Below are 22,344 nucleotides of genomic sequence, written 5' to 3' on the forward strand. Positions count from 1 at the left end.
ACAGAGCCTGAGACAGAGCCTGAGACAGCCTGAGATAGAGCCTGAGACAGCGCCTGAGACAGAGCCTGAGTAGAGCCTGAGATAGAACCTGAGACCGAGCCAGAGTTAGAGATAGAGCCTGAGATAGAGCCAGAGACAGAGCCAGAGAGAGTGCCTCAGACAGAGGCTGAGACAGAGCCTGAAAAGAGCTTGAGACAGAGACAGAGCCTGAGCAGAGCCTGAGCTAGAGCCTGAGTTAGAGCCTAAGATAGAGCTTGAGACAGAGCCCAAGACAGAGCAGAGCCTGAGACAAAGACAGAGACAGAGACAAAGCCTGAGACAGATCTTGAGCCTGAGACAAAGCCTGAACCTGAGAAGAGCCAGAGCCAGAGCCTGATATAGAGTCTGAGACAGAGCCAGAGACAGAGCCTGAGTCTGAGACAGAGCAGGAGCAGAGCCTGAGTCTGAGACAGAGCCTGACAGAGTGGAAGGTACCGGGGCCGCGCGGTGCAGCAGCTGGCACACATCCTGGCTGCTCCTCCCTGTGATAACCACCATCTGCTGTCTGCAAAACAACTCATTTATATACTGTCAAGTGTGGGCCTGCCTTTATCTATCAAGTGACCACTATGCAAATCCTCTCGCCTTCATCTAATTACCGCCATCACAAAGCTCCACTTTCATTTACACATTTTTGTTTTTAATTATTTATTTCTCACCACGACAATAGGTTTAGTTTTTGTGATGGCTGACAGTAGAATTTTAGCTAATTCCACACGCTCTCCGTAACCCTGTCACATGGTACGGTGGAAATGTGGGCGGATTGAGGGGACTGATGCAACGCTGATGTGTGGAGCGTTAATTAAGACGAGCGCTGATGGTTTGATGTGGTGTGACCCACGACTGAGACGTGGATGTAGTCAATGTGTGAGGAAATCGTTTGATTTAGCAGCTTTTGGGGTAAAAACTTTACGGCATCACATGGATTACAGACTGAAATAAGTTCTTAAACCTCTCTACATAGTTTAAATGAGGGTCAAATTCAAACTCCAACCCCATCAGTATAATCCCAACTCCGACCCGTGTATGCTGCGGTTGTGTCATTGGGCAAGACACATCGTACATCTTCCCTAATGCTGAGGTGCTTGACAGCCTCTTGTGGATTAAAGCTCAAACACAGGACGGCGAGCAGGTCTCAGATTCTCGTGAGTGAGCTCAGAAATATTGTATTGCTGCACAAGACAAGACATGCTGGCCCTGTCATGAAGCACATTATGTTGCTCATCTACCGTAAATTTCGGACTACAGAGCGCACCTTGATATAAGCCGCACCAGCTAAATTTGAAGAGAAAATCAATTTTGTACATATATAAGCCGCACCTGAATAAAAGCCGCAGGTTTTCATATTGTAACATGAGACATTTACACAGAAAGACGGTGCACCGACACGCTTTTTTTTAAACTGTGCCTGAAAATTGGCACCAACACGACAACAACACGGGATGAACACATCTGCAGGTTTAGAAAATAAAGCTGCACCAACACGGAAAATCTGCTTTTATTTCCTCTGAAAACTTTTGTCGTCTTTTTACATTGACCAAGTTGGATTCATTGATGTCGAGCTTACGTGCAGTGGCTCTATTTCAGGGGTCGGCAACTCGCGGCTCCGGAGCCGTATGCGCCTCTTTCAGCCTCATACTGCGGCTCTGCGTGGCTTGGGAACTAACAGACACAGCTCACAGTCCTGCGTAAAGAGCCCTGATTTTCAGACGTTGTGCGCACAGGGGTCAGGAGCAACTTTGGCCCGTCCCTAATGACACACTAATAAGCTCGTCCGTAGATGTATCATGAAAATCCTGCTGGAAATCGCCACAGAAATCTATTTGATGTAGTAGCAAGTATATTATCTGCTCTTGTCTCCGCGGTGACGTATCACGTATAAAACATCAGACACGACGCACAAAAGTAGAGCCACAAGCGAGTGAAAATGAGCCAAAACAAAAGTCTTTGGAGATCTTTTTAACAAAGGGGAAAAGGACAACTGAGGAGCCAGAAGAGGAGACTACGACCTCCAAGAAAAAGAAAGATAAATTTAACAGACAATGCCTACTTAAAATCTGGGTTTGTCGCTACAGGTGACTCTCACGCACAGAGTCCGCTCTGCGTAACATACGGGAAAAGCAAATAAGGCAATGAAACCTTCAAAACTGCTTTGGCACATGGAGAATAAGCACCTGGGATTAAACGATACGCTACGAGTTTTTTTGTTGTTGTTTTTTTAAAGAAACTGCGGAGTAGAGTAGACATAATCACATAATCAGCGCGATGCATGATGCAGCGGTTTGGTGAGTTGTATTTTTTTAATGCACTTAAGTTGTTTTTGCCATATTTATCTGCCACGTGTAGAAGGCTTGTCCGTGAAAGTAAAACCTACATTATTCCGTTACATTATTGTTATTATACAGTGTTATCTTCATTTTAGATGTCAAAAAGTATTTGCGGCTCCCAGTGTTTTATTTTATGTGGAAAGTGGGTCCAAATGGCTCTTTGCGTGTTAAAGGCCGACCCCTGCTCTGTTTCCTTTCTGTTTCTTTATCTTAAAAACTGCATCATATCCATTTCATGATGCGCAAAATGATCGTTCAAAATCAAAACTAGTGAATTCTTCAGAGCAGAATCTTTCCCCACGTCTGTCTCACGTTTACGTTTACAGCTAGAGAGCGCCCCCCAGGGTCCGTTATCCAGTAAAATTCCATATATAAGCCGCACTGCTGTAAAAGCCGCAGGGTTCAAAGCGTGGAAAAAAAGTAGCGGCTTATAATCCGAAATTTACGGTACTTTCGTAGTACTTTACTACGTCAGTGTAAGCTGTGTTTTCTGTAAAGCCCCAGTATGCAACTTTTAACTTTAAGTTTTAATAAAAAAGATTACTTTTTCTCATTTTTGATGTGCACTGAAAAATCTTTGCTGTGAGCGGGTTTGCATCTCCACATACCTGACTCTAATTGGCCTCAAGAACAGTCTCCTCCTGCTTGTTTCCATGGAAATTTTGCTCCTTCGGCTATAATATTCCACAGTATGACACAGAACCTCTCTATCTTCATGGAGAATGTTCCAAAGTATGGTTTTAACTTTCTGTTTCCATTCAATCATGCAGATGACTTGCCACCTCCAGTTACATACTGTACCTTTAAATAAAGTCCACACATTCATAGTGCTGTTTTTAAACTGGCCATGTAAATGGTTCTATTTGTTTTTGGTTTGTTCTTAAATTGGAGTAAAATAGACAAAATAATCTTCCACATATTAAAGTCAGTTCTGCAGTCTTTACTGTGCCTCCTGTTCTAATGTGGTGCCCACAGTTTGAGTGACAGCTGGTCTCAGAGCTCCAGTCTGCACACGCCCAGAGGAAACGCTGTCTCATTCTGACAGTGAACACTTCATCTGCACATGACAGAGTCTGATCTGAGAATCTAATACACACATTATGTTCACACCAGCACACAGGGAGGGAGGACATTTCTGTCTCTGCTTTATTTTCAACATGGCTGAGTAAATACTGCTGCCTCACAACAAGAAGGTCACAGGTTCAATACCCACATCTCCACCTCTGTGTGTGTGCATGTTTTCCCTGTATCCAGCTAAGTGTCCTACGGGTGCTCTGATATTTATATTAAAAAACAAAGATAATGCTTTGGATGTATATAGGGCCTCTCCAAACACCCAAAGAACTTTACATTACTCATTCACTCCACTGTAATTTTAAATGTAGTTGTCTTGATTGAACCCAGAATCAAAAATGAAAAACGATGAGTCTCGAGAATGAAACAATGCACAAAAAGGACAAAACTGCACCTTTTCTGAATGGTTTTAGTAGAATGGTCTAGCTCTAAACCAGAACTAAGACCACCTCATATAAGTATTAGAGATGAAAATGACATTCTATTTTCACCGCAGAATATGATTTTATCACCATTACATCCTGTAAAAATAAGGTTTTAGGATCGTGACAAAAGCAGTAGATCAGTAGTACACAAATACATAAGGTCCAGTGTCTGTTAATCTACTGCGAACCCTTTAGAATATTAAGCTATAACTTAATAAAAAATAATTATATGTGTAGCATGTGAAGCAGTCTCATTTGACTTTCCATGTGAACACTTCAATTAGAGGTCGGCTGAACTCTTCAGGTACAGCGGCCTTGTGTGCCGAGCTTTGGTTTCAATATGCAAGCTTTACCCCGACAAAAATAAACAGTACAATACTGTAATCAGTTCAAATAACAATGTACAAATCCACATATGTCTGCTCTGCCTTCGCCGGGGAAGGGGAGTGAAGGGGAGTGAAAGTCCCACTCTGGAGCAGCTGTGATTAACGTGTTTATATTAGAATCAGGCCTGGAGCAGTGGGCTGCTGTGGGGATGTCAGGTCTGGAGTGGGGACACCAAGCCTGGAGCAGGGGGCTAGAGCACCTGGCTGCTGTGGGGATGTCAGGTCTGGAGTGGGGACACCAAGCCTGGAGCAGGGGGCTAGAGCACCTGGCTGCTGTGGGGATGTCAAGCCTGGAGCAGTGGGCTGCTGTGGGGATGTCAGGCCTGGAGTTGGGACGCCAGGTATGGAGTAGGGGGCTGGAGTGGGGACGTCAGGCCTGAGCTGGAGTGGGGACGTCAGGCCTGAAGGAGTGGGCTGGAGTGGGGACATCAGGCCTTTAGTGGGGACGTCAGGTGTGGACCAGGGGGCTGGAGTGGGGGCCTCAGGCCTGGAGCAGGGCTGCTGTGGGCCGTCAGGCCTGGAGCAGGGCTGCTGTGGGCCGTCAGGCCTGGAGCAGGGGACTGGAGCAGGGGACTGGAACAGGGGACTGGAACAGGGGACTGGAACAGGGGACTGGAACAGGGGACGTCTGGCCTAGTGCAGGGGCTGGAGTGGGGACGTCAGGCCTGAAGGAGTGGGCTGGAGTGGGGACATCAGGCCTTTAGTGGGGATGTCAGGTGTGGACCAGGGGGCTGGAGTGGGGGCGTCAGGCCTGGAGCAGTGCTGCTGTGGGCCATCAGGCCTGGAGCAGGGGACTGGAGCAGGGGACTGGAGCAGGGGACTGGATCAGAGGACTGGAGCAGAGGACTGGAGCAGGGGACTGGAGCAGGGGACTGGAGCAGGGGACGTCAGGCCTGGAGAAGGGGGCTGGACATGCAGGTTAACATAACTCTACTGTATAATGAGCCTGGCTGTGATTTTCATACAAAAGATGCGCAGGCAGAATAGGCAGTCACAGAGATGTGCATGTTCTGACTCTGAACAAACATGGCGGCTAACAAGAATGGAGAATTCTACCAGATTACCAAAAACTCATTTTACAATGAGACACAAAGGTATATTTGAAATACAGGTTTATTATGGGGAGATAATGGGCTGTGACTGCAGTCAGAGCCCATCAAAGACCATGTTTGGACTGTACTATTAACACGTAACCCCTTTTATTTAAGATAAGATAAGATATGCCTTTATTAGTCTCACAGTGGGGAAATTCCAGTGTTGCATCGCACAGTTAAAGAACAGAAGGAAAATGGTACATGCAATAAAACAAGATAATAGATAAATAGCTTAAAATAATTTAAAAAATAGACTTAAAAATAAACTAAAAATAGACTCTAATGTAACATCTCTGTAAAGTGAAAAGACTTGAGTATTGAGTGAATTGAGTATTTAGAAGCCAAATAAAAACATCCATTCTGCAGACAGTGCAGACAAACTGTTATAGTTGTGTTATATATGTTATACATGTTATACATGTTTGTTACCTTGGCAACGAGTAATGTCCAATATCTAACTACCAACCACTTTTAAAGTTCACTCGTGTTTGTGGTGCTCGATGGAATACAACTAATTTTAAACTGTCAAACTGTCACCAACTATATTTTTGTGAACATTTGTCCAGCGTAACATTAGCTTTAAGAAATGTTAGCATGTATGTTAATTAGGATGTATGCTAATTTCGTCATTAATTGCTTATGTTCAAGGCTCTAGTGTTATTCACATGTGGTCGCCAAAACAGCCCTGGGCTTTCATAGTTTGGAAGCTAATGCTAACTCTGCCATTGAAAATACAATTGAAAATGCATTGATTAAAATTAGAACAGGAATAAATGAATAAGTAATAACTTGAATTGAAAAAAATATGTTTTTTATTTACATTTGAATTGAAACATTTTTTTCCACACAAGTTGGTCCACTGAGGCATCTCACACTCATTAACCTTACCATTTATTTTACCTTTATTTTACCAGGTACGTCGGTTGAGAACCAATTCTCATTTTCAACGACGACCTGGCCATCCATCCATCCATTTTCTTCCGCTTATCCGGGGCCGGGTCGCGGGGGCAGCAGTCTAAGAAGGGACTCCCAGACTTCCCTCACCCCGGACACGTCCTCCAGCTCCTCCGGTGGGACCCCAAGGCGTTCCCAGGCCAGCCGAGAGACATAGTCCCTCCAGCGTGTCCTGGGTCTTCCCCGGGGCCTCCTCCCGGTGGGACATGCCCAGAACACCTCCCTAGGGAGGCGTCCAGGAGGCATCCTGAGCAGATGCCCGAGCCACCTCAGCTGGTTCCTCTCAACGTGTAGGAGCAGCGGCTCTACTCCGAGCTCCTCCCGTGTGACCGAGCTCCTCACCCTATCCCTAAGGGTGCGCCCGGCCACTCTGCGGAGGAAGCCCATTTCAGCCGCTTGTATCCGCGATCTTGTCCTTTCGGTCATTACCCAAAGCTCATGACCATAGGTGAGGGTAGGAACGTAGATTGACCGGTAAATCGAGAGCTTCGCCTTCCGGCTCAGCTCCTTCTTTACCACAACGGACCGATACAGCGACCGCATCACTGCAGACGCTGCACCGATCCGCCTGTCAATCTCACGCTCCATCCTTCCCTCACTCGTGAACAAGACCCCGAGATACTTGAACTCCTCCACTTGGGGCAGAGACTCACCACCCACCCGGAGAGAGCAAACCACCTTTTTCCGGTCGAGAACCATGGCCTCGGATTTGGAGGAGCTGATTCTCATCCCAGCCGCTTCACACTCGGCTGCAAACCGCCCCAGTGCCTGCTGCAGGTCCTGGCTCGAAGAAGCCATCAGGACAACATCATCTGCAAACAGCAGAGATGAAATCCTGTGGTTCCCAAACCAGGCCCCCTCCGGCCCCTGGCTGCGCCTAGAAATTCTGTCCATAAATATAATGAACAGAACCGGTGACAAAGGGCAGCCCTGGCGGAGTCCAACATGCACTGGGAACAGGTCTGACTTACTGCCGGCAATGCGAACACAGCTCCTGCTCCGGTCATACAGGGACCGGACAGCCCTTAGCAAAGAGCCCCGGACCCCATACTCCCAGAGCACCCCCCAAAGGACACCACGAGGGACACGGTCGAATGCCTTCTCCAGATCCACAAAACACATGTGGACTGGTTGGGCATACTCCCATGAGCCCTCGAGGACCCGATGGAGAGTATAGAGCTGGTCCAGTGTTCCACGACCAGGACGAAAACCACACTGCTCCTCCTGAATCCGAGGTTCGACTATCGGTCGGATTCTCCTCTCCAGCACCCTGGAATAGACCTTACCGGGAAGGCTGAGGAGTGTGATTCCCCTGTAATTGGAACACACCCTCCGGTCCCCCTTCTTATACAGAGGGACCACCACCCCGGTCTGCCATTCCACAGGTACTGTCCCCGACCGCCACGCGATGTTGCAGAGACGTGTCAGCCAAGACAGTCCCACAACATCCAGAGACTTGAGGTACTCAGGACGGATCTCATCCACCCCCGGAGCCTTGCCACCGAGGAGCTTGCCAACCACCTCAGTGACTTCAGCCAGGGTGATGGACGAGTCCGCCCCTGGGTCCCCAGTTTCTGCTTCCTCCTCGGAAGACGTGACAGTGGGATTGAGGAGATCCTCAAAGTATTCCTTCCACCGCCCGACAACATCCCCAGTCGAGGTCAGCAGCTCTCCACCCGCACTGTAAACAGTGTTGGTGAAGCACTGCTTTCCCCTCCTGAGGCGTCGGACGGTTTGCCAGAATCTCTTTGAGGCCGTCCGATAGTCCTCCTCCATGGCCTCCCCGAACTCCTCCCAACCCCGAGTTTTTGCCTCTGTGACTGCCCGAGCCGCGGCACGCTTGGCCTGCCGGTACTCATCAGCTGCCTCAGGAGTCCCACGAGCCAACAAGGCTCGATAGGACTCCTTCTTCAGCTTGACGGCATCCCTTACTTCCGGTGTCCACCACCGGGTTCGGGGATTGCCGCCGCGACAAGCACCACAGACCTTACGACCACAGCTACGAGCAGCCGCATCAACAATAGAGGTGGAGAACATGGCCCACTCGGAGTCCATGTCTCCAACCTCCCCCGGGATCAGGGAGAAGCTCTCCCGGAGGTGGGAGTTGAAGACCCCCCTGACAGAGGGCTCCGCCAGACGTTCCCAGCAGACCCTCACAATACGCTTGGGCCTGCCAGGTCTGTCCGGCTTCCTCCTCCGCCAGCGGATCCAACTCACCACCAGGTGGTGATCAGTTGACAGCTCAGCCCCTCTCTTCACCCGAGTGTCCAAGACACGCGGTCGGAGGTCAGATGACACGACGACAAAGTCGATCATCGACCTCCGACCTAGAGTGTCCTGGTGCCATGTGCACCGATGGACACCCTTGTGCTCGAACATGGTGTTTGTTATGGACAAGCTGTGACTAGCACAGAAGTCCAATAACAAAACACCGCTCGGGTTCAGATCGGGGAGGCCGTTCCTCCCAATCACGCCCCTCCAAGTGTCACTGTCGTTACCCACATGGGCGTTGAAGTCCCCCAGGAGAACAACGGAGTCCCCGGTTGGTGCACTGTCTAGTACCCCTCCCAGGGACTCCAAGAAGGCCGGGTACTCTGCACTGCTGTTTGGCCCGTAGGCCGACACAACAGTGAGAGACCTGTCCCCGACCCGAAGGCGCAGGGACGCGACCCTCTCGTTCACCGGAGTGAACCCCAACACGCAGCGGCTGAGCTGTGGGGCAATGAGCAAGCCCACACCAGCTCGCCGCCGCTCCCCGCGGGCAACGCCAGAGAAATGGAGAGTCCAACCCCTCTCAAGAAGATGGGTTCCAGAGCCCAAGCTGTGCGTGGAGGTGAGGCCGACTATATCTAGCCGGTAACGCTCCACCTCCCGCACAAGCTCAGGCTCCTTCCCCCCCAGCGAGGTGACATTCCATGTCCCCAGAGCTAGTCTCCATGTCCGGAGATCCGGTCGTCGAGGTCCCCGCCTTCGACTGCTACCCGGATCTCTCCGCACCCGACCTGGCCAAGAAGCAGAAATTTCAACATACAACAGAATAACATCCATACAGGCAAAGACAAGACAAAACAACAACACTAAGACAGTTACTATTTTCCACTATTTACATATATACACATAGGTGAGCAGAGTTTAAAAATAGAGTTAAAAACAAGTATATTGGTCACGTACTATAGATTTTATTGAGTTGATGAATGAAGCTATTGGTATCATAGTACTAAGTTTTAGAGTTTTTTGGAGATTGTTCCAGTCGTTGGGTGCAGCGAACTGAAATGATGATTGACCAAAGGATGTACGGACTCGTGGGGTGATCATGGTGATAATGTTACTGGAACGCAAGTTATATGTGTTATTAGAAATATTGATGAGTGAGCGAAGATAATGAGGGGTTTTACCAATTAATGTTTTATAGATGAATTTTTACCAATTTATTAATCTGCGGGAGTAAAGTGATGGCCAGTCAACCTGTGAGTACAGATGACAGTGATGGGTAGTGAAAGGGGCACCTGTGACAAAACGGATTGCTGAGTAATAAATGACATCAAGCTTATGGAGAAGAGTTTTTGATGCTGACCTATAGATGATGTCACCGTAATCGAAGATAGGGAGAATTGTCATTTTGACAAGGGTGTGTTTTGCGGAATGGGTGAATGAGGATTTATTGCGATATAGAAAGCTGATTCTTGATTTGACTTTGGAAAGTAATGTGTTAATGTGCATATCAAAAGAAAGTGTATTGTCAAGCCATATGCCTAAGTATTTGTAAGAATTTACTAGTTGTAGATGTGTGCCATCTAGGGTTGAGATGTTGGCGTGGTAGGGAATCTGAGGTAAATTTCGGTTGAAAATCATATATTTCGTTTTGGTTGTGTTTAAAAAATGAAGGTTGGAAAAGGCGTGTTGGAGACCGGTGAAACTGTTTTGTAAAGAGCGGAGGGCTGTGTTAAGGCACGGGCTGGATGTGTACAGAATGGTGTCGTCAGCGTATAAATGTATGTGGGAGGCACCAGCAGCAGAAACTACGTTATTAATGTAGATTTTAAAAAGGGTTGGTCCTAGTATGGACCCTTGAGGAACCCCTGTGGTCAGGGTTAGGGGGTCAGAATGATGCCCCTCAGCTCGCACCAACTGAGTGCGTCCTGAGATGTAACTCCTAAACCATGCCAGGCACTTCTCTGAGAAGCCTATCTGCTGAAGTCTGCTGAGTAGGGTGTTGTGATCTACTGAATCAAAGGCTTTAGCCAAGTCCTCAAAGACAGCCACACAATATTCTTTTTTATCTATGACACTGATGTCATTTAAAACCCTAAGTGTCGCAGAGATACACCCATAGCCAGTTCTAAAGCCAGACTGCATATCCGTAAGGATGCTATAGGTTACAGGCTACCTTGAATCAATATGAAGTTTAAGAAGACCCCGTTGTGTTTCCACTATCTACTGTGGTCCTTTACCTGTCTGGTTGGGCGGTGGCTGATACTCTGTAGACACACAGATCCTTGGTAGGTGAAGTGGGGGAAGACGTTGAGGGCGCGGGCCGCCTCTGGTCCTCTCTGCTTGTAGCCCCAGATCAGGTCTATCCACTGATGCAGCTGACAGGACACAAACTCACTCTCCAGAGCCTGTGGAGCAGAGGGCCATCACTGGTGAGGCAAGTATAAATGTGCCCACTCAAAACAATGGCCCCCGAGTGGATTGGCATGACTTCCTGACACCCAGGCTTTTTGGGGTCTGGAAGAACCAATAAATAGAAAAACCAAACATCTCTAAATGTGAGTACTGTATAAAGAAGTGGACTAAGTGAGTGTGACATCACCCATAGAGTCAAGCTCCAAATGAAGCTCATTGAGGCTAGCAGTTTCTGAGGCCAACTTGGAGCCCAGTTCCATATTTGCAACTCCGACCGTGAATATCATAGCAACCAAAGAGCCAATCCGGAGCAAGGCTGTTGAAGCACCATTGGTTTAGCAGTGAACATGCACTTAGCAATGCTGTCAATCAAACCTTTTGCAAACACTAGCGAGAGCGATTTCGGGGAAAGAAGGAGCCTGATTTGTTTGTTGTTAATGTTCATATCTTGAGTTGGACAAAATAGTGAAATAAAAACACCAGGATCATGTAGAGTGGGTTAATAGGAAGATTTTAAAATCAAAATGACAAGGTTCACAGGAGCAGTTACAGAGAGAGGGGCCACAGTGTCTTTTTTAATGTAAAGTGAATTAGAGCAGAGTCAATGGAGCCAGAAGCCTGCCCATGATCACTTCTTATTTGGAATGCAGCAGCTAGCAGGTTAGCCATGTTCATTTATATACACAGCCTATGATTCAAACAAGTGCTCGTTTCCTGCTAAACTGGCAGTGCGGTCAGGAAGGAGCGTTACCTTCATCAGCCTTGCTCTAGATTAGCTATTTGGTTGCTATGATACTCGCAACTGGATTTCCAAATATTGAACTGGGCTCCAAATTCATCGCTGTAACTGCTAGCCACGATTGGTTTAATGGGTGACGTCACACTCACTCAGTCCATTTCTTTACAAAGTTTATGGTCCAAAACCAGTCTTATCTAGTAGAGACCTAGTTTAAACCAGTCAAAATCAGCCCAGTTTAGCTGCTTTTGTATTCAGTGTGCTGGCAGAGGCATTGTGCTGCGTGTGCACTCTGCCTGCATTTCTATCTATTATTTTCCATACACACTGACCAAGACCAAGGCTATGATGTCCGAGCCTGAACAGATACAGATACACACAGTTATTCTCAAAGCTCCAGTTTAACTCTGAAATACAAACAAGCTGCCCACTCTTTTTATAACAGCAGCATCCTCCCAGATGCCATTCCTCTGCCCACTTAAACCATCAGAGACCATTCTCACTCTGCTCACACTGTAAACCAATCAGAGCCTGACAAATCACCTGCCGTCAAACACATCACAACCACAGAGAACAGCTCTGATTATCATTCCCAATATGTGGAACGGAGCTTAATGCGTTTTCTGCTGCATAATTCCCCATGCAAAGAGGAACCCTCACTACCCACGGTACAGGGAGGGGGCGCCGTTACAGCGTGAGCCATAGCAGCGCAGTGGCCACAGGGCATATCAGTGAAATTGAAAGTGGCAGATGCAAAGATGGAGGTGGGAGGCAGAGGCAGGAGGGAAGAGGAGAGAAGGGGGCAGGGAGAGAGAGATCACATCATAAACAATGGAACACAAGACAAAGAAAACATGGAAGAACAGTGAATTTTGGAGCAGGGACATGGTTTCAGAATGTCGCCTGGTCAGTTACAGATTGACAGATGGCCGAGTCGCTCTGGCCTTTCTGTGTGGAGTTTGCATGTTTTCCCTGTGCTTGGGTGAGTTTCCCCCATCAAACCAAAACATAGACTTTTAAGATTAATGCCATACAGTGGAACATTTCTGAGGTGCACCTTTAAAGGGGGGCACATTGTATTTGGTCTGTCCTAAATACTTGGTTGGGTTTATTACACAGCCCTAATAAGAATGTAGTTTTGTTATAATGTGCCAAGCACCTTGAGTAGAGCTGGATTCAGAGCAGAGTGTGGGATGAGAGCTGGAGTGGACCAGCCGCCTGCAGCCTCTGTCACTCGACCTGAAAAGGTCATCCGTGTTCTCCTGGTTTCTCCTGGTCTGCTTTTACTGAGCTCAGAGACAAAATGGACACCTCAGAGGAGCACACAGGGTTTCAGAGAGGTACTAATGAAGTGTGAAGAAGATCATTAACAGAGAGGAGGAAGGGATCAGAGCAGCAGTGATGATGATGGTGCTAGTGATGGTGCTGGTGATGTGGAAACGCAAACCCAGATAATGAAACCACACAGTTTACATGATCAAATCAAACTCACTGTTATTTATTCATTCATTTATGTTTTATTAAGGCTTTTTAAGTATAGTCATTATTGATTCTTTGCAGCTGATGTCATCAACAGTTTCTGAGGGTGTGATGCTAACTGGAGGCACCTCTGTCTGAAGTTGTCGTTCAAGTTAGACTTTAAATCTGAAGGGTTTTTTAAAGTTTTTTTTGTTTTTTTTAACACAATCTGAGCATAAAGAACTGACTTAGCTAAACTTCAACAGGTGTGCTGTTAAAAAAGTCCCTCTCAAATAACATTACAGTCACAAGCTAGCATTAACCAACAGTATTTCAGTTAGTCACTCTCACCTTTTGTCGCAACGGGTGTGTGTAGCGGACCAAGGGATGCAGACTCGGGGCAGAATTACAGTATTTATTGTAGACAAGGGACAAAGTACGAACAGAAGGTGATCCGGAGGTGAGCAGGAACACAGGAACACAAGAACACAGGAACACAGGGACCAACAGGAACCGACAGGCACGACAGGAACGCAGGCATGACAGGAACACAGGAATCAAGTGACACGACAGGGATGAAGTGAACACGACAATGATCTCGCGCTGAGTCTCTTCTCCCAGCTCCTCTTATGCACAGCAGGTGTGGTGATTGCGCTGATGGGCTGCAGGTGCACGCAGGAGGAGCCAGGAGCCCAGCCCAGATCTGGCAGGTGAGGGAGGGAAGGAGCAGGACAGGAGGAAAACCAGGAGCGGACAGTGCGGATCATGACAGTACCCCCCCCCCCCCAAGGGCCACCTCCTGGTGGCCCAAAAATTGATACGGGTGGGCGGAGGGGAGCCAGACGGAGGGAAAAAATGTCACTGGTGCGGGCCGGTAGACTGTCCAGTGGGGCAACAACGGTCCAGAAAACGGGCGGACGACACAACGAGGTCCCTGGATGGAAAGCTGTGTCCAGCGGAGCTGCGAGGGTCCCACCGAGGGGGCAGAGGACACGAAGAGATCCCTGGACGGAGAATGATGTCCAGCGGAGCTGCGACTGTCCTAACGAGGGGCAGATGACACAAGGAGGTCCCTGGACGGAAAAACGGTGTGCAGTGGAGCTACAACGGTCCAGGCGAGGTTCAGATGACATGAGGAGGTCCCTGGACGGGAAACGGTGTCCAGCGGAGCTACCACGGTCCAGGCAAGGTTCAGATGACACGAGGAGGTCCCTGGACGGGAAACGGTGTCCAGCGGAGCTACAACGGTCCTGGCGAGGAGAGGACAGGTTGGGAGTGGACCGGTTGGTACAGGACAGCAAATGGGGAACAGGCCCGTGAACCGGAGATGGACAGGTAAGCAGGGTAGGCTGGTTGTATTGTCCGATGAACCCCGAGTCTGCTTGGTCCAAGGTTGGCGAGATCATTCTGTCGTAACGGGTGTGTGTAGTGGACCGAGGGATGCAGACTCGGGGCAGAATTACAGTATTTATTGTAGACAAGGGACAAAGTACGAACAGAAGGTGATCCGGAGGTGAGCAGGAACACAGGGACACACGGACCGACAGGAACCGACAGGCATGACAGGAACACAGGAATCAAGTGAACACGACAATGATCTCGCGCTGAGTCTCTTCTCCCAGCTCCTCTTATGCACAGCAGGTGTGGTGATTGCGCTGATGGGCTGCAGGTGCGCGCAGGAGGAGCCAGGAGCCCAGCCCAGATCTGGCAGGTGAGGGAGGGAAGGAGCAGGACGGGAGGAAAACCAGGAGCGGACAGTGCGGATCATGACACCTTTTTGTTGAAAATCAAACTCCTAAACAGGATCATGGGTGATTGGATTAATCACAGGCTCTTGAAAACGTGCTCTTTAAATACATTTTATATTTTTTCTTTAGTTTTCAGAAAATGTGTTGCCAAACCTTTGTATTGTACCCTGTCTCTTTTTGGATGGAGGTCTACCGCCTGCTTCCTCTATAGAAATGTTATGGCTCCACAGTATCACATTAAATGGTGGTAATACCGGGCCAAATTACAGGTCAGATCTATGGAAAGATGATTCCACTCATAAAAAGAATGCAGAGTAAAAGTATTGTTCAAGGTATTTTTTAAGCAATAAAACAAAGCAAGATAGATAAGTTAAATGCCATACCCTGGAACATTTAAGCAGAGCAATAACATTTCCATGGTAACCTTAACTTAATAGTTACGTAGTGCATCTGTAATTCAGTATAGCAGCAGAAGGTCATTATCAATCTGCTTGTTGATTTGTAATCTGATTTATCAGTATGTAAGTCAGTGGTTCTCAAATAGTGGGGCGGGTGAGATGCCGGGGGGCGCGTATGACTCCGCGTATGACACTGTAGGAGAGAACGAACAGATCGTGACACAGGGCAGTGAACAAAAGACACTTTAACAGGGATAAAAAGAAAGGCGGATATAGACGGAGGTAAAGTCACCCGAAAAATAAGACGAGGAAGTCTGATGAAGTGTATTTAGCACTTGGCTTCACCGTGACTCCGGTGGGACACGAGGACAGACCATTGTCTGCTGTGTCTGAAAATGTTGGCAGCGGACAGTATGAAGCCAAATAAGTTAAGGCGCCACCTCATTACACCTCAGTCACGCTGATAAGACGCTGGAGTTTTTTCAGCGTAAACATGCTGAATATTAACAACAATCATCCCGCTTTGTAAATGTCACTTAAACCAGCAAGCACTGAGCATCATATAAGGTGGCGTACCAAATTGCTAAATTACTTGTTTTAATTTGATTTTTATTTAATTTTGGGGGCGTGAAATTTGTTCTTCTTTATAGGGGGGGCATGATAGAAAATAATTGAGAAGCACTGATGTAAGTATGTAAGAGACTATAAGGAGAGAAGGACAGTGGGGGGAGCGGGGAAGAGGTGAGAGTGTGAAAGAGTGTGAGAGAGTGTGAGAAAGAGAGAGACAGAAAGAGAGAGAAAGAGGTGAGGGGTGTTAGAGAGAGAGTGAGAGGAGGGGGCTCAATTTGAGTTACATATTTCTGCACTGACCATGCGGTGAATCCTGACAAAGTCCTCGGGGGTCTTGGCCCATGCTGGCAGTTCCACATCACACACCAGGTTCCGCCCCTCCCTCAGCCCCAAAGGGTAGTCATTACAGTTCACCAACATCTCCGGCAGGTAGAACAACTCTGGGACCAGCTCCTGGAGAACAACAAACCAAGTGTATGTCTGTTATTACTGTTATCATTGTTGTTATTATTATTATTATTATTATTATTATTATTATTATTATTATTATTATTATTATTATTATTATTATTATTAATAATAATAATAATAATAATAATAATAATACTTGGTTTGGCTGTTATAAAGTAACAGCCAAACCAAGTGTGTTAGTACTGTTATTACTGCACTTTAAAGGGCCTATAATATTCTATTCTCTGATGTGTGTTCTAATGTTTCCTCATCGCAAACATACCTGGAGTTGTGTTTTGTTTCATTCACACATGTTTAACACACAAATCGTGCATATTTAAGCTGAGTTCCTCTCTCAAACTGAAAACATTTTGTTCCACCTTGTGATGTCATGTGGTAAGCCAGAAAGTGCCCTACTGTCTTAAAACTCCACACACCTTCACTAGAAACATTTGGAAACTACCACATCATGACATCACAAGGTGGAACAGAGCACTTTGAGCTTTGGAGATGTAGACTAATAATAAAGGGTTACTCAAACATGTGTGAATGAAACAAAAGACAATGAGGTGGTGAGAGAGAGGGGGTGATATAGAGAGGATGTGAGAGTGTGAGCGAGAGAGAGAGGGAGCGAGAGAGAAAGAGGGGTGAGAGAAAAGAGGGGGATAAGAGTTTGGTTCTCCACACAGAGCTGATACATGTGTGAATGTAACAGGGGTCACGGCTGTAATGGGGTCAGCAGCCTCTGCCTGCCCAGAGCAACTACCCTTATCCGCCTACAGCTCACTTTATGAGATACAGAATGCACCCGGACCAGACTGCACCCAGTCCAGACTGCACCCGGACCAGACTGCAGTGTGGGAGTAGTTACGTAAAACCACTCAGACTGCACCCGCACAAGACTGCAGTGTGGGAGTGGTTACATGCGGTTACACGAGACCACTCAGACTCCACCCGGACCATACTTGTTAACAGTTGATGAAAGAGCTAGACGGATTCTGTTTTAGAATTCACTGGTACTTCCTAACTTTGTGTTTCTACTTTTTTTTTATTTTTTATTTTTTTACAAACTGACACTTGATGTAAAGCTATGATAAATATTTAGCACAGATACTAAGATACTCAATCAAACCAAGTCAGAATTAGAAAAAAATATATATAAATGCACTTTAAGTCGTTTTAGCTCAATACTGCAGTTTACAATTAACAAATTATACAATAATAATTGTATGTTATCTTATGTCTCCTCAAAGTGCTAACTAACCTCTGTCTGCACTGATGTTTGGCTAACAGGGCTAGTTCACCTCTGTCTGTCTCCACTGATGTTTGGCTAACAGGGTAACTGCACTGATCCATGTGCACATGAGAATGTTGATCCTCCACCATCACACCCAGATCTGTGAAGCCTGTTCTGTCAACTCAGGCTTTGCCGTATGTGTGTCATTATGCTGCCTATGGGACACATACTAACAGGCTAAGCTTTCATGCCCCCATACATCAACCCACAACTTTAGTATGACAAGCCAACACCACTCTGCTAGCTCTCACACATCACCTCACCTGGGATAAAGACGACTTTTTCTTCAAATTTCAAATCAAAGTACATTTTCTATCACTTTTTTATTTTTATTTTTTTGGTTGTTCGCTATGGCTTCCTGCTAACAGGCATGACACGCTAACACCACTCTGCTAGCTCTCACATATCACCTCCATATAAAGATGCCATTTTTTTCCCCCATTCTACAAGTACATTTTCTATCAGTTTATTTATTTATTTTTTTGGTTATTCGGTAAGACTTCCTCGGTGCCGGGCCGGTAAAAGTGCCAGTTCGTGTTTCAGTGCAGCGTCCCGTGGCAGTCATTAAATTTGTAACAGCGAAGAATAATGGGATAACAAGTCAATCACGCCGGGCTGAGCCGATCTACCACGTGTCACCCCATATGACGTGTACGTCAGCTGCTGTCACAGGACAGAGGGAGGTAGAAGAGGAGGAGAGTAGAGAGAGGAGAGAGAGCTGCTGTCACAGGACAGAGGGAGGGAGAAGAGGAGAGAGAGGAGAGAGCCGTTGACACAGGACAGAGAGAGGGAGAAGAGGAGAGAGAGGAGAGAGCGGTTGACACAGGACAGAGAGAGGGAGAAGAGGAGAGAGGTGAGAGTCACTGACACAGGATAGAGGGAGGGAGAAGAGGAGAGAGAGGGCAGAGAGCTGCTGTCACAGGACAGAGGGAGAGAGGAGAGGAGAGAGGAGAGGGAGAAGAAGGAAAGGGACAGAAACACGAGAGAGGATGAGAGAGAGTGACAAGAGAGAGGGGGAGGTGGGAGAGAGACAGATGTTGAGAGGTGAGAGAATGTAGAAAGAATAGGAGAGGAAGAGAGAGATGTATAGATGGTGAAGAGAGAAAGAAGAGGACAGAAAGAGAGTGGAGATGGAAAGGGAGGAGAAAGAGAGGGAGGAGGAAGGAGATGAAGAGAGGACGAGAGAAGAATGTATGAGAGAGAGAACAGCAAAGAAGAGGGGGGCAAGGAGCGAGAGGGGGTGGGTTGGTAGTGGGTTTGGGGTGGGTGAGAGGTCTATTGCAGGCTGCTGCATGTATGTAAAGTGTTTTATCAGTATGATCCCAAGGCTGGACATTCACAACAACCAACTCCACTTTGAACAGCTGGATTTAACTGAGATCTGACACCACTGGTACAAAGGTTTGTGTTTGACATCATTCTTAAGTCTGGTTAATAAAATAAAGTCAACAAAACCCCTATGAATCCAGTAGAGACTTGCCTCATTTGCTGCTCTGTGTTCTGCTCTGTCTGGACATAGCCTGTATAAAAAATAATGGTACCATATGGGTGTGACGTCACCCACAGCATTTGGCTCCAGTCAAATGAAGCTCTTCGAGGCTAGCGGTTATAGGAAATTTGGAGTTCCATATTTGGAATTTTGACTGTGAGAATCATAGCAACCAAGTTGCTCAAGTTGTACCGAGTTGATCAGGAGATCAGGAGTGGGACTGATAAATGTAATGCCCCTTCCAGCAGGCGCTTAGCAACACCCTCAATCAAACCTGTTGCTAATGCTAGTGGGAGTGAAGGTGCCTGATCTTTTTGTTCATATCTTGATTTACGGACACAAAGGCAAAATAAAAATATCAGGATCATGTAGAGCGGGTTAATACAAACATTTTAAGACCAAAATGATGTGCCTGACAGCAGCAGTTACAGAGAGAGGCCACAGTTTCGAATACAAAGTGAATTGGAGCCATAAGCGCGCCTATGCTCACTTTTGGAATGTGGCAGCTAGCAGGTTAGCTATTTAGATATGCAGTCTATGGCTGGGACTCAAGACACACTTTCTCAACATTATGTCACAGCAATGGCTGCATATCTCATTATGTATGCAAAACTTAACATTTCATAGATTATTATTTGGCATGTTTGAAGTGTGATCCCAGTGCATTCTGTACATCTGGACTACACATTACACTGTTACACAAAATGCAGTGTAAAATAAATAGAATAAATGAAACGTGAGCTGTCATACTAAAGTGGTCTGAACCTATGGTGTGTTCTGTTACAGTTATTACAGTGCGTTTGATGCATTTGGGGCATGTATACTTGTCTATAGGCTGCAGTCACATTGGTGCCAGAAACACTGGGATTTTAAACTCAAAATATCTACAAAATGACACATGAACCCAGAATAGTTTGAACTTGAATACAGCACACTGCACTTTTCTAGCTCACCAGAAACAGCCCAAAGAGTCCTCACATAACATCTTGTCCCTTAAAGTCCAAACACATTAGCATAGCCCTGCTCATGTCTCCACTATTAAGTCTAAGTCTTGTGTGTAAAAACAGATGCATTAGGACATACACGCTCTGCAGACCTGCTCATATTTGTTAACAGCCCCTGTCCCCTCTCGTTGCTCCAAAACACCGCACAGTATCATCGTAGTAACTCGGTAAAAGCTTGTGCCGACATAGGGCTACACTGGAAATAGCTTTTGTCATTAATGCTTTATTAATTGCCGGAGGGTAGCACTCGGTGATGCAGGGTGTGTTGGATTTCTCTGACACTTTGAGGTCAGCGTGCCGGGAGGGTGGAGAGGAGGCGGGAGAGGAGGCGGAGGAGGGGCTTTGTCTGCTCCTTTGTTTCATGGCCGCTCACATGTGAACAGGGGAGATGGCTCTGCTGCTTCTAAAAATGCTAGTTTGGAGACGGGGCTAAAGCTAAAGTACTGGGGGTATGTTCCTATGAGTCCATGTTGTTGAGCTTACACATGTATAATTAATGGAATATTTTTTTATTTATGGGCAGAGAGCACAGTGAGAGAAAAAGCAATTTGAAATGAAATATGATGGAATGAGCAGCAACATTTTATGGACTCTTGTAATTCTGTAATGCCAATCAGAAACGGTTGTAGTTTGCTCTTAAAACTCAAATCAAAACACGTATTCAAAATTAGCACTGTGCAATGAATCAAACTTTGATGGAAATTGACATACACTGACTTCCAATGATCAGCTTGGTTCTTTTTAGGAGAGGTCCTTTTAGTGACAGACAAGACCTTGGAGGAAGATATTTGACTTCTGACTCTGAGTTAAATTATTCTTGCACAATTAGATGGATATTTAGACTCACGAGAATCCATTTTAACATATTTCCGCAGTGTAGTTCAATGGATGGACCAATCACAGGGCAGCAATGTGGTTTGTGAGGAAGCCAAAGGTGAAGCGCACAAACAAACCAAAACAAACATGGCAACAACGACAGATGAACATCAGCTTATTTTAGTGAAAATGCAGATGATTTATTTGTGCTAAATGTCCAAAGGGAAGAAGAGCATTCTGCTTTTGCGGAAGGTGATTTTCTTTCAGCTGGATTTAACCAAGGTCTGATTTTCACCTTCTTCTGCTGTTGTGAAGCTTTGACCAATCAGATTCAAGTATGCAACCTTCTATATTTTCTGATCGCTCTCACTTAGAGCCGTCCCAGATTGATAATGTATAGAACTCACTTGAGGAGCCAGGTTACAGTTAAATAGCACCAATTAAAATTCTGTCTTCTTTATATTCAGAAAATGATGATGAACTTTTATATAAATGTTATAAAAGGAGTGAGATTAGGAGCAAGACCTAGCTAGTGCTTTGGGAGTATTCTCTTTATCGATAGGGACACATACACTGGTTTAAGCTCATGTGGGGAGGCATTTCAATAAATATTTGTATTTTACATTATGGTCGCACAGGCTCTGGAGGACAAACAGAACACAGATCCAGTGTGCCTCCTGGTGAAGGGGTTTCACACAAACTATGAAACACGTCTAAATCATATTGGCATAACTAACAATATCCAAACAATAATACTGAATCAGTAGTGAATCGGTATTGAAATTTCGATACTTGGATGCTGTGCTCCATTGCTCAAAGTAGGCCTGCTACACATTGTTATGTTGTGCTCATGTTTTAATGTTGCTCCCTAGCCCCACCTCCTGACATCATCATGTGCTACTATCATCTAGTTTCAAAAAAGTCATACTTGAATTTTCAACATTCTGACTTGTAGCACCTTGACATCTGCAGTGTCCCTCTGGCAGAGTGTCCAAGAGCGGCTGATCCCGGAGAACGTCCGATCCGGATGAGGAAATCTGTGTCCGTGAGTGGACAGGAAGAATGTGGTGAACGGCTCCTGTCAACACACAAAGACAGCTCAAAACACATGACACACAAACACAGCTCAAAACACATGACACAGAAACACAGCTCAAAACGCATGACACACAAACACAGCTCAAAACACATGACACACAAACACAGCTCAAAACACACAACACACAAACACAGCTCACAACACACAAAGACAGCTCAAAACACATGACACACAAACACAGCTCAAAACACACAAACACACCTCAAAACACACGACACACAAACACACCTCAAAACACACAAACACAGCTCCAAACACACAACACACAAACACAGCACAAAACACATGACACACAAGCACAGCTCAAAACACACAACACACGAACACAGCTCACAACACACAAAGACAGCTCAA

The 22,344-nt window shown here is 46.3% G+C and overlaps 1 protein-coding gene across 1 annotated transcript in view; it reads right to left on the bottom strand.

The window, feature by feature from the left end:
• LOC117379826 (neurobeachin-like) overlaps positions 1 to 22,344 on the bottom strand; it is a 398,145-nt gene that overhangs the window by 41,211 nt on the left and 334,590 nt on the right. Inside the window, 3 exon segments of the mRNA XM_055226208.1 lie at positions 10,751 to 10,918; positions 16,136 to 16,288; positions 21,850 to 21,969. Of these exon segments, the coding sequence (XP_055082183.1) occupies positions 10,751 to 10,918; positions 16,136 to 16,288; positions 21,850 to 21,969 (441 nt within the window).

The sequence above is a fragment of the Periophthalmus magnuspinnatus genome, chromosome 13, assembly GCF_009829125.3.
Source record: "Periophthalmus magnuspinnatus isolate fPerMag1 chromosome 13, fPerMag1.2.pri, whole genome shotgun sequence".
Lineage (NCBI taxonomy): Eukaryota > Metazoa > Chordata > Actinopteri > Gobiiformes > Gobiidae > Periophthalmus > Periophthalmus magnuspinnatus.